Genomic DNA, 13,582 nt, shown 5'->3' on the forward strand with positions numbered 1-13,582 from the left:
AACAAAGAATCAGCACGCCACGACTCGACCGTCGGAGTCCCACAAGGTTCCTCCTTATCCCCTACACTCTTTAATATTTACCTCCTCCCACTATGCCAACTCCTCACCAACCTCAACTTAATACACTTTCTCTATGCGGACGACATCCAGATCCTGATCCCTATCAAAGAATCATACTCAAAAACCCTCGAATTCTGGGAATCCTGCCACCTAGAAATTAAAAGCCTCCTCAACAGCCTCAATCTGGTACTAAACTCATCTAAAACTGAAGTCCTACTCATAACTCCCGATAACAAACCCACAGTCTGTCTTCCAACCAACCTACAAACCACTCATGTAAGGGATCTAGGTGTCCTAATCGACAATAAATTGAACTTCAAAGCCCACATCAACAAAACAACCAAAGACTGCTTCTATAAACTGCAAGTCTTAAAAAGGATAAGACCACTCTTCCACGCCAAAGATTTCAGAACCATTCTCCAAGCCCTCATCTTCTCCAAATTAGACTACTGCAACGCGACTCTTCTTGGCCTCCCCTCCTCATATACAAAACCACTCCAAATGGTCCAAAACGCAGCAGCACGTTTACTAACAAACACCAGAAAAAGAGACCACATCTCTCCAGTCCTTCAAGCCCTCCACTGGTTACCAATCCACTTCAGAGTAATTTACAAATCCATCACATTATTATACAAAATCATTCACCAACACACCATAATCGACCTACAAATTCCTCCCCGTGTTCACAAATCAACAAGACCGACTAGGGAAGCCTACACAGGATGCCTCCTTGTTCCACCCGTAAAAACTACTAATCACAGAACCTTGAGAGACCGAGCCCTTTCAACAGCAGGCCCTCCGCTATGGAACTCTATCCCACCAGATCTAAGAAACGAACCGTGCCTCTTAACGTTTAGGAAAAGACTGAAGACATGGCTTTTCAGGCAAGCCTTCCCGAACTCCACCTAACAAGATCCATCAATGACTCCTATGCTAAGTAGCTGTATATAGTGGACTCCATATTTATTTTGTTCTCTTGTATTTATAGAGGACTCCTTATTTACATTGTACACTTGTATATAATTATCCTCATCTATCTCTTTTATTTCTTATAGTCCCAGTTCATGAACCCTTGTTAATTGTAACTGCTTCTCTTCTCCATGTTTATTTATGTTTTTGGTTATATTTTTGCACCCCTGTTTTCTGTAAACTGACATGATGAGAACGAGTTCTTGAATGCCGGTATAAAAAAAACCTTAAATAAATAAATAAATAAATAAATAAAAGGAGTAAAGAGTGCATGGGAGTAACTTGCAGGTGTGGCAGCCACTACCCTTCAGCCAAAAAGCCTGGATTCTGTTGATGCAGCTCATTATTTGCTCTCTGCTTTAACGGCAGGAGGAAAAGAGGAAAAGGGGAATTAGATTCAGACACCTAACAACAAGGACATTGAATTTTACAGTCTGGGAAAAACAAGCATGGGCGTAACTGCCCTTAACCAATAAGCCTGATACTTTGGATGCAACTCCAGCATTGCTCTCTGCTTCAATGGCAAGAGGTAACAGGGAATTGGACTCAGCAACCAACAAGGGCCCCTTCTTTGACAATCTGGGAAACTAAGTATGGGGGAGACCGGTATGGAAGGCAGATGCTACCATAAGCTTTCTGGGCAGACTGGATGGAGCGTTTGGTCCTTTTCAGCGTGTAAAACCACAGACCTCCCGGTCTGTGGTTTTACACGCACCGCAGCACTATCTCCACGTCACACCCCTAATGGTTTTACACGCACCGCAGCACTATCTCCACGTCACACCCCTAATGGTTTTACACGCACCGCAGCACTATCTCCACGTCACACCCCTAATGGTTTTACACGCACCGCAGCACTATCTCCACGTCACACCCCTAATGGTTTTACACGCACCGCAGCACTATCTCCACGTCACACCCCTAATGGTTTTACACGCACCGCAGCACTATCTCCACGTCACACCCCTAATGGTTTTACACGCACCGCAGCACTATCTCCACGTCACACCCCTAATGGTTTTACACGCACCGCAGCACTATTTCCACGTCACACCAGCTTGCAGGGCAGAGGGTGAGGCAGGATACAGGGGCAGCTCGCCCGGCGCTGAAGTCTTGACAGGGCCCGCACCGGGGCTTTGTGGTTCAAATTCCAGCCAGAAAAGCCAGCGGCAGCCCGAGGGTCTGACTGCAGAAGAGAAGGATTTTATCCAGAGAGTGAACAGACCTGTGCAGGAAGCTATAAGCACAGCTCAGGCATCCTCCGCCCGCCCAGATCACAGGAGCCCCTGTGCGGCAGGCAGCGGCCGGTTTGCTGGGATGGTTCCTCTCCTCTTTAAGACTGGGTCTCATATTCTTTTTCAGCCGACATCCGTTTTCTGCAAAGCAGGGACTCTCTGTCACCAGGGCCGCTGGAAGCAGAATTAACAGCGGAGCAGCCCGAACCTTTGCAGCTGTGAATCTGCCTCCCTGGTGGAGAGCGATCCTTTTAAGGAGCCCTGTTTGGCTCTCACTTGAGCTTTAAGATTTGCTGGCGGCTGCTGGCGGGGGAGCCTTTCTTCCTGATTTGTAAATGGTTTCTCCTGCATATTTCTCAGCCTTTACCTGCATTTTTATCTGTTTTTTCTCTTCATTTCAGATTTTGTTTTAATGATGGTCTGAGTTAAATGTCAGTAAATGTTACTTATGTTAGTTAAACAGCTAGTTAAATGTCAGTAAATGTTACTTATTCTAGTTAAACAGCTAGTTAAATGTCAGTAAATGTTACTTATGTTAGTACAAATGTTAGTAATATGTTACCAACTAATCCATGTTAAAATATTAAAAATTGATACGAAGTTACAATGTAAAGTAAGTAGTATTATTCTTACTGGAATTGCCTTACACTGTAAACCGTTGTGATACGCCAGATCGAACAACGGTATATAAAAACAAATAAATAAAATATGTTAATGTGTGAGTACCGGCTGTAATCCGCACTGAACGAGGGGAGGGTTACGGAGCGTACGATTTTTAATAAATAAATAAGTGGTCAGCAATGGTCGGAGGGCGGGGCTTCACACCTCCCCCTCCACGCGGGGCTCGGTGGGGATTGTGGTCTGTCCCTCCGCAGCTTTGCACGGACTCATAAAATGCCATTGCAGATTGTCTTCAGGGAGTATCCCTAAATCTGAGAAAAACAGAAAGTCTACGGGCCAGCCATGCACGCGATCGTGACCCTTAATGAGGTCACAAATCCGGGTGTGGTCAGCGACTTCAAATGGTCATGAAATCTTACATTACAATCAGGTCGATACTGTAACTTGCGGTTGAAGATTTCCCGTCTGTAACGTGCACAATACAGACGAGTAAGGCGGTCCAGCAATACAGTCTCCAGTTTCACGCGTCCTTAGCGCTTCTTATAACAGACGCATAACCCTTTCCGCACGCAGCATGTATATGATGTGTAAATGAACGAATTAGCTGTATAATGAAGGAATTAGCTATTCCCCTCCGATACTGTAACGGGCGCTGATATTATCTCCTTAGTAACCCGCTGTTTTGCCGCGGCCGTAACGTGTTAGTTTACCGCCTCCCCCTAGTAGGAGTTAGGACTGTGAGTCTTGTAACAAATCCATCGACACCGCTTAAGATACTCAAACACAATAAAAAACAATAAAAAAAAAAAAAGCGATACAGAGATGATCGAGAAAATGTAATGATGTGGGACACATAAAACCTGTCAGAAAAAAAAAAATTTTTAAATACCTGTCACTTTCCGAAACATGCGGTCATCCAGGCAGCGGCGGGAGCCGGAGGGCCGCGTGGGTCCAGGCGGCCGGCGGCGGGAGCTGGGTGTTCGATCGAGGCCGCGGGCGGGTGGGCGCGCGTTGGTTTCAAGCGTGCGGCGGCAGCGGCGGCGAGATCCGGGGGGCGGGTGGGCGCGTGTTCAATCTAGGCTGCGGGCCGGGTCGCACAGGCGCGCATTCATTCAGGCGGAGGGAGCCGGCGGCGAAAGCGGCCTCCGGCAGCCCCCACCGGCAGTGAATGAATGCTGGGCAGAAGAGCTTTCCCTAAGACGAAGACAGGCCCTTCTTCCATCTGACTGACCCCCCCCCCCCAAACGCTTCAGTCTACGGGGGGGTGAACACAGAATGCCGCAGCTATCAGGACTGGACATCCCCCATTCATCCTTTCCGTAATTCTACGTAGTTAAGAGCTCCTTGTATATAAACCACCTATACATAGCTTCCTCTTCTCAATTTTAATTTCTTCTTTTACTTCCCTTGAACTATGCCTCTCTCCCTTCTACACCTCACCCCCCCTTTTTCCCCACCCCCCTCCTACCCCTACCCCTACCTCCCTCTCCCCTCGCCCTGCCACCCGCCTTCCTTCCCCTCCTCTCCCTCCCCTACTCTCCCTTGACTCTCTGCTCCCATGGTTCATTGCTTTATAGTTTTCTTTTATAGATTTTATAGTCTTGTTCCTTTTATACCTTGTTGTGTTAGTATTATTATATTGTGTTAATGTTATTTGGTTTTACTATATCTCCCACCTGAGTTCATTGTAAACCGGCATGATGTGCTTCACGAATGTCGGTAAATAAAAGTTAATAAATAAATAAATCCTGAAGGCGCTGCACTGGCTGCCCCCGGGGCGCGACGGGCAGCTGCAGTATCAGTCTCCTGGGAAAGGCGGGCGATGCACTCCTTCACTTTGCCAGAATCCCCTAACAAATCTTTCTGCTCTATGGGTCTGGGGATTCCCTGCCTCGAGAGCCCCGTTCACCTTTGATAGGATCGGGGAGTTTCAGCTCCTTGCTGTTTCAGGGGTCATGCACCAAGGCTCCTCCCACCTGAATCCGGCCACCAGGTGTCGCTGTTGCACACTGAGTGCCTGCCCTCCATCTGCCCCCCCCTCCCCCGCTTCTGCGGCCCATCCGAGGAGCGCAAGGCCTCAGCTGGAACCTGAAGCCGGGTCCTCCACATCGCAGTGCCCGGCGCAGGAGGGATCCCTGGGGGTGCTCGCTTCCCCGATACAGGGCCGCAGGGCTCCACAGTCCCTTCACAGGTCGTGCTGGGCCCCAGAGAAAGCTCTCACACAGCCGGCTGCTCCCCAGCGCTTGGGTTTTACTGAGACATTATCTTCCCCCTCTGTGTAACCATTCAAGCAAATCTAAAACCTTCCCCCAGCAAAATCCATCTCAAGCGCTGCCAGCTCTCACTTCTGCTTCTCCCAGGAGCCCAGGCCTGGCGTGCACCACGCGTGACGGGCTGCTGAGGCGAGAGCTCCCAGGAATCCGCGCCCACGGCAAGCCACAACCCCGGCTGAGACTCAGATTCAGGAAGCTTCGCTGGCAAGGCGACCGAGAGGTTTAATGCAGGAGACGTGATTACGATAAATGCAATTACAGAGTGCACAGAGGGAAACAACAAGGCCAACGCATTGATGCTGGTGCTGGGCCCTGTTGTTCCTGGTCAGGGCTGCTCTGGCTGCCGCTTCTCCTCCGGCCCCCAGGATTATTCAGAGATTTCCCCTGCTCATTGTATTGTTGGAAGCCTCGGATTTTCTCTCTCAGCTTTGGGAAATGCAAATCTCTGATCTCTCTGTATTCTGCACAGCACAGGAGGAAATGCATTGCTGTTTCTATTTCTCCTTGGATTTCCTCTCTCAGCTCTGGGGCCTGTGCAGCTCTGATCTCTCTGTATTCTGCACAGCACAGGAGGAAATGCATTGCTGTTTCTATTTCTCCTTGGATTTCCTCTCTCAGCTCTGGGAATGTGCAGCTCTGATCTCTCTGTATTCTGCACAGCACAGGAGGAAATGCATTGCTGTTTCTATTTCTCCTTGGATTTCCTCTCTCAGCTCTGGGAATGTGCAGCTCTGATCTCTCTGTATTCTGCACAGCACAGGAGGAAATGCATTGCTGTTTCTATTTCTCCTTGGATTTCCTCTCAGCTCTGGGAATGGGCAGCTCTGATCTCTCTGTATTCTGCACAGCACAGGAGGAAATGCATTGCTGTTTCTGTTTCTCCTTGGATTTCCTCTCTCAGCTCTGGGAATGTGCAGCTCTGATCTCTCTGTATTCTGCACAGCACAGGAGGAAATGCATTGCTGTTTCTATTTCTCCTTGGATTTCCTCTCTCAGCTCTGGGAATGTGCAGCTCTGATCTCTCTGTATTCTGCACAGCACAGGAGGAAATGCATTGCTGTTTCTATTTCTCCTTGGATTTCCTCTCTCAGCTCTGGGAATGTGCAGCTCTGATCTCTCTGTATTCTGCACAGCACAGGAGGAAATGTATTGCTGTTTCTATTTCTCCTTGGATTTCCTCTCTCAGTTCTGGGGCCTGTGCACCTCTGATCTCTCTGTATTCTGCACAGCACAGGAGGAAATGCATTGCTGTTTCTAGTTCTTCAGTGTTGCACTGCATACAATGTCAGGCTTCTCGGGGCTTCCCGTTCAGCTTGCGTCTGCATCTTTCTATTTCTAATAATTCTGTTTCTGGCCTCCAGCACTGGGACACACGGCTGCCTTCTGATGCAGGGGGAAGGAAGGAAGGAGCGGCTGGCACAAGCCATCCCAGGGCAGGCAATGGCCCGGTGCCGGTCTGAGCCTGCAGACGTACGGAACGGTTCTGGCCCGATTCCCTTCCCCCTCAGCTACCTGTTCATTCAGACGTTCTGTTGGAGCTCTCACCCCGTCCACACGCCAAGGCAATCGTCAAATGGTTCTTCTCATGAAGTTTGCCCTTTGCACAATCTGAAACCGTTCCCCAGTGCAAGCTCGAGTGATTTCCTCCGTCCGTTACTGCAGCGCCTGGTGTTTAGGCCCTCCTGGAGGTGCCACCGGTGTCGCTGGGACTCTGTTTCGGACCCCATTGGCTTCCTGTTCAGTGGAAGCTGAAATTTAACATCCTTACCATGAATCACAAAGCAGCCAATGGCCCGGCCCCTCGGTGTCCGAGCTTTGCCTTAAAGACTGACCCTACGATCGTGCGGCTGGCAGAATCCAGAGAGCGTCCAGCCTGCGTGGCAGGTCCAAGCTTTGCCTCTCTGATGTAGTGAAGGACGTTCCTCAAGCCCCCGCCACCCGTACGCACACTTCCATTTCTCTCTGGCATCCCAGAGACCTCTGCCTCTCTCTGGGACGCTGCCGGATCTTCATCCGGCACGGCTTCTTCTCCTCATTTTAACGGAGGAGTGTCCAGTAATACTGTCGAGTCTGTAGCCTCAGGTCCTCGCATAGCAGAGTACTTGTCCCAGTTATAGGGGGTGGCTATAGCAACCAAAATAAATACTTTTAGATTTTGGGCCTGTGGTGTGCCACCGAAACTAGGTCATTTCGTTCTCGTACACACACACACACACACACTCTCACCCACACACACTCTCACACACACACACGCATTGAGAGCTCGGATTCTGAGATCAGCGCTCCCATTACCAGGCCCTCATGCCTCAGGATACACTACTGGTGTTCTCCAGTTAGGAAGTGACACAGCTCCGGTGTTTGCAGAGAGATCCCTCCACCAAGCTTTTCACACTTCAGACCGATACAGTAAAGTGCGGCCGCGGTTACCCTGTTTCTAACCCGCTTTGTACCCACAATTTGGCCGCGTAAGTCTAACCCGCAATTCACTATCCGTTTTTACCAATCCTTACCGCTTCTTTAAATCGACGAGTATCTCTTTCCGCCCGCGGCATGTATATGAGATGTAAACGATCGGATTAGCTATTCCCTCCCATACAGTAACGTGCACTCCGATTATCGCCTTTTTAACCAACTGTTTTGCCGCGTCTTTAACCCTGGCATTGGAGGGATGTGACAGCAATAGGCAGGCTCCAGTCAAATAAGTGGGTGGGTTGGAGCAAGCGAGTAACATGGTGTGGCCTGGTTCTCCTAGGCTTGGGCATTGGGGATTGCCAGTCCTCTCTCCCCCTCTCCCGAAGCAAGGCGCAGGGCGAAAATCGACTCGGCATGTTATTAAAGCAAATAGAAAACTTACTGCATGCTTCCAGCAGCCCCGCCGGTGAAGGTGCATGAACGCACGTCCAATTTGGGCGCTCAAGCAGCGAAGGCGCATGCGCGCACGCCGTGACCTCTGATGTCCATCCGGGCGCTCAGGTTATGGCGTGCGTTCATGCACCTTCGCCGGCGGGGCTGCTGGAAGCCGCTTTCGCCGCCGGCTGCCCCCGAGAGGCAGGGGAGCCGCGGTGCGCGCCTCGGGCGGAGGGGAGAGAGGACTGGGGCTGCTGGAAGCATGCAGTAAGTTTACTTTTGTTACAATTTCTATTTGCTTTAATAACGTGTCGAGTCGATTTTCGCCCTGCGCCTTGCTTCGGGGGGGGGGGGGGGGGGGGGAGAGGACTGGCAATCCCCGATGTCCGAGCATAGGAGAACCGTCCACTTCCTGGTACCTGTCATTTGAAATGACAGATACCAGCGTGTCCGTGAAGCGTTAGGCCCGCGCACCCAGGATACTGTATAGCGCTCTATACAGTAAAATGGATTGCGCTTCATGGACGCAGCTTGCATTTGCGTCTAATTTAAATACTGTATCGAGCGGTATGTGATCCGAACTGTGCGCGCGGCAAACGAGCGGGCGCCCTTACTGTAACTTTGCAAGCAGTAATAAGCAGCAGCTGCCAGCCAGGGTTAGGGAGGAGGGGGCTGAATCTTGCTCCCTGACTGCCCCTTCCAGATGTGCTGCCCACATGTAGCCAGGGAGGGGAAGGGGACAGCTCCCATCCCTTGTCCTGAGTCTGAGGCACTGGCCCTGCACTCGCCAGCTGCATGGTCACCGAGAGTGGCTCCTGAGCGCTTGCTAACAAGCTAAATACCCTGAAATAAGGTAAAGAACAGAAGGTGATCACTTTCTACTGCACCAGCTTAATGCATTTCTTAACGGGCTTTTGGAAGCTGACCCTCTGAACCAGTGGCGGAGCCAGAACTGATTTTTTGGGTGGGCACAAGGTTAACATGGCTGGGCCGTAGGCTTGCAGGGCTGAGACCTACCAGTTGTTTTCTTATTGATAAATAATTCCATATACTGCACCTTACAGTGGCTTTCTAAGTAGTCTGCAACAGCCATTATGCATCATGTGTGAAGCTTTAAAACATTTTACCTCAATTATTTCAAGCACTTACCAGCATTAAAAATTCCTTAATCAGAATGTATTTTATATTTATTGCAGTTTATAAATGCACAAGTATAGAAAACAATCAGATCCAATCATGTAATAAAACAAAAATTAATGTATTCTTTCATGAACCGTCTTTGCAGAAACTCAGAAATCTTCATAACTACAATAAAATATAATTAATCATCAGAACAGGTGCAGCGCAGAGCTAGGACAATTCACATTACAACTAACATGAAAAAAAATTTCAAATTCTGGTGTCACCTCAGCAAAAAATAACCCTGCACTGCTATTTTGTGAAGTAACTCAAACTCTTGCAAAGAAAGAGGCATCTAGAACCTTGCAATACAGTCACAGCACTGACTCTCAGGATTCAAATAACAGCAACCCTATGAAAAAGCAGCAATGCAACTGCTACACCAGGCCCTAGAACATTAATACATCACCTACGGGAATAACAAAACAAGCTGGACTACTACTACAACAGAGAAACCACACGCTAGCAGAAATACTGCATTACAGTCACGTACACGGGCAAAACAGAGACCGATCTTTACCTAATATAGAAATAAGAGACCACACATTAGAAACAGAAACATGCAGATAAAACCAAAATAGAAAACCTGAGAAACCAAAGTCTCTGAACTGAGGAATACTGAAGAAAGAGCAAAATACAAAAATATAAGAAATGCACACTCCCAAAGATGGCATATCTAACATCTCAAAATATTTTTTTTTTTACCTTTGTTGTCTGATCTTTGTATTTTTCTAATCAGTTGGTTCTGGTCTCTTTTTCCTATTTTTTCACTTGTCACTCATTTCCTAATTCCTTTTCAGTGTCTTTATAAAAACATAAGAAATTGCCATGCTGGGTCAGACCAAGGGTCCATCAAGCCCAGCATCCTGTTTCCAACAGTGGCCAATCCAGGCCACAAGAACCTGGCAATTACCCAAACACTAAGAAGATCCCAAGCTACTGATGCAATTAATAGCAGTGACTATTCCCTAAGTAAACTTGATTAATAGCAGTTAATGGACTTCTCCTCCAAGAACTTATCCAAACCTTTTTGAACCCAGCAACACTAACTGCACTAACCACATCCTCTGGCAACAAATTCCAGAGCTTTATTGTGCGTTGAGTAAAAAAGAATTTTCTCCGATTAGTCTTAAATGTGCTACTTGCTAACTTCATGGAATGCCCCCTAGTCCTTCTATTATCCAAAAGTGTAAATAACCGAGTCACATCTACCCGTTCTAGACCTCTCATGATCTTAAAGACCTCTATCATATCCCCCCTCAGCCGTCTCTTCTCCAAGCTAAACAGCCCTAACCTCTTCAGCCTTTCCTCATAGGGGAGCTGTTCCATCCCCTTTATCATTTTGGTTGCCCTTCTCGGTACCTTCTGCATCACAACTATATCTTTTTTGAGATGCGGCGACCAGAATTATTCACAGTATTCAAGGTGCGGTCTCACCATGGAGCGATACAGAGGCATTATGACATTTTCCGTTTTATTCACCATTCCCTTTCTAATAATTCCCAACATTCTGTTTGCTTTTTTGACTGCCGCAGCACACTGAACCGACGATTTCAATGTGTTATCCACTATGACGCCTAGATCTCTTTCTTGGGTTGTAGCACCTAATATGGATCCCAACATTGTGTAATTATAGCAAGGGTTATTTTTCCCTATATGCATCACCTTGCACTTATCCACATTAAATTTCATCTGCCATTTGGATGCCCAATTTTCCAGTCTCACAAGGTCCGCCTGTGATTTAACTACTCTGAATAATTTTGTATCATCTGCAGATTTGATAATCTCACTAGTTATATTCTTTTCCAGATCATTTATATATATATTGAAAAGCACCGGTCCAAAAACAGATGCCTGAGGCACTCCACTGTTTACCCTTTTCCACTGAGAAAATTGACCATTTAATCATAGTCTACCTTTTGAAACTTAAATGCTAGAGCAGTAGCTTTCTTATTAATGTTCCCCTCCAGTTATTAAATCAGATTTAATTGTGTTATAATTACTGTTGCCAAGTGGCCCCACTACTGTTTCCTCTTGCATCGAATCCTGCATTCCACTACGATCATTGATGCCATGAAGCAGTCATTTATTTATTTCATCTAGCGACTTCACCTCCCTAGCACATCCAGAAAGAAACGCAATGAGCAATACAGGAGGACCTGCCCAAGTGCACACCGCACCTCCCCCACCCAATCCAGATATCTTAAGGGCTGAATAGTCTGTGACCTGAGCAAACAAGTTCTGTGGCCTGCAATGGCAATGCGGAGGTTCCCCTTTATATCTGCTGCACTACAGAAAAACACATCATCAGCGTTCACCTCTGCAGAAGTGCTGGGTAACTGCCCGATGCCATACAGAGATCACATTAATTTAGCACCTTCCCCTCTGGACATGCATGCACAATGCTGGGAAATCCCATGCTGACTCTCCACAGCCTTCATACCTGAACGATCTCCCCTGCTCTCACCTGCACAGCCCGGGGGTCTGAGGGATCCACCGCGGCAGCCACGCTGGACGTTGTGTCGATGACCAGGTAACTGTAGTTATCCGACAGCACAGGGATGGGCACTATTTTAACCCCTTCAGTAAAAATAAGGAGATAGAGAAAAGGTTAGTGCGAGACCATGTCAAGTTACAGATAGATAGTCTGAAGGGGGTGTGACAAGAACCCCTCAAATCCATCCAGAACTATAATTGCAGAACCTCCAATTTTCCAAATCAGTAATGAGGAAAAGTTCTAGATCCACCAACCTGCTGAGTCACTACTGGTGGTGGTGGTGGGGGTTTCTAGATCCACAAACCTGCTGAGTCACTACTGGTGGGGGGAGGGGGGGAGTTCTAGATCCACCAACCTGCTGAGTTGCAATTGGTGGGGGGAGTTCTAGATCCACCAACCTGCTGAGTCACTACTGGTGGAGGGGGGGAGTTCTAGATCCACCAACCTGCTGAGTCACTATTAAGGGGAAGAGTCCCAGACCCGCCAATGTGCTGAGTCACTAATGAGGATGTATAATATGGTCATTTTTAGAGGCGTAGGTTACTGCACACCTTGTAGTTCACATCCACTAGTTGGTGTCATAGTTAGGGCGTTTCTAGGATTCTAATTTAGGTCAAGCATTTTTTCCTTTGGTCACTGACCAAGAACACCACATTTCCCTGTAAGGTTAATTAATTACTGCGTTATGCTACAATGTGATTGTTTTGGTATTTTGTAATACTGGTGGTCTTGGATGTCTTGTTTAAGAATGTGAGCAATCTATGTTTGCAGGATCTTTGGTTGTGCAATTATGTATAGTTGGGATAAGGTGCAGTGTAGATGTATAATATTTTACTGTAACTCACTTAGAACAAAAAACAAATTTAATGAATAACTAAAAAAAATACTGACTCCAACCTGCTGAGTCCCAAGAGAGAAAGGATGGGGAAAGGGGGTGCAAGGCCTTCTAAACTCGAGTCACTAGGGAGGGGGAGGGGAGGTGCGAGACCTCCCAAACTCGAGTCACTAGTGGGGGGGGAGGGGCAGGGTGCGAGACCTTCCAAACTCGAGTCACTAGTAAGGGGGAGTGGGGGGTGCGAGATGTTCCGACCCGCAAGTCTCTCACGTTAATGTCTCCAAATGGGTTGAATTTACGCACACATGACAGGAGGGACCCTGACTCTTAAGCCAGGGTATGCTCAGTCTGATCTCCGTCTCTCAGAGTCACTGCCAATGCCCTTTTTAATCCTTGCCTGATGCCAGAGAGCTTCCTTCTGCAGGTCATAAGGCGTTATGTGCACAGGCAGCAGGTCTTGATGTGCCTGGAAGTTCAGATTAATCGGGCCAATGGCCCCCGATACCCCTGGGACTATTTCTGTATCTTTCTCAGACGCTGTCTTGGTCTCTGAGCTGAGGATCTTCTCTCTCTCTCTCTGTCCGATCCGCAGAACGGTCGCTGGGTACTGGCGCTTCTACCAGCAGTGCTGTTCTTCTGCTTTCCTGGTTCTCTTGCATCGGGAATGTCCCGGGTGATCACAACTTCTTATTTCTTTACAGTTCTCGCAGGGTGGTGATCCCGGTGCTTTCCTGCTGCAGCGACGATGTTGCAATGTTTGCACGAGTTCCAGTGGGTGAGCCCTGCCAGCTTATTACGCCTCGCTGGGTGCAGGTCATCTGACACCAACACTTGGCATCCAGCAGCGAGGTGTGAAATCCGCTTCTAGCTCTCTTTTACAGAATCCGCATTTCTCTCTTTTCCCTGTGCAGGCTGTGACTCCACTGTCCTGTGGTGCAATTCTCAATCTCTCATCTCGCCTCTCCTTAGCCCTTCCAGAGTTTCAGAAGTAACTCTCTCCGCTTCCCACTGTGTTCCTGCTTCTGCCAATTGCTCCTGAGTCACTGCTGAGTGAAGCTGAGTCACT

At 48.1% G+C, this 13,582-nt stretch overlaps 1 protein-coding gene across 2 annotated transcripts in view; it reads right to left on the bottom strand.

Annotated features, from left to right (window-relative positions):
• PNKD (PNKD metallo-beta-lactamase domain containing) overlaps positions 1-13,582 on the bottom strand; it is a 114,305-nt gene that overhangs the window by 50,873 nt on the left and 49,850 nt on the right. For both annotated transcript variants that reach the window (XM_029605088.1, XM_029605089.1), the window contains exon 3: positions 11,652-11,764. In XM_029605088.1, coding sequence (XP_029460948.1) covers positions 11,652-11,764 — 113 coding nt within the window. The remainder of the gene's footprint in view (positions 1-11,651; positions 11,765-13,582) is intronic.

This window comes from Rhinatrema bivittatum, chromosome 6 (assembly GCF_901001135.1).
Source record: "Rhinatrema bivittatum chromosome 6, aRhiBiv1.1, whole genome shotgun sequence".
Taxonomy (NCBI): Eukaryota; Metazoa; Chordata; class Amphibia; order Gymnophiona; family Rhinatrematidae; genus Rhinatrema; species Rhinatrema bivittatum.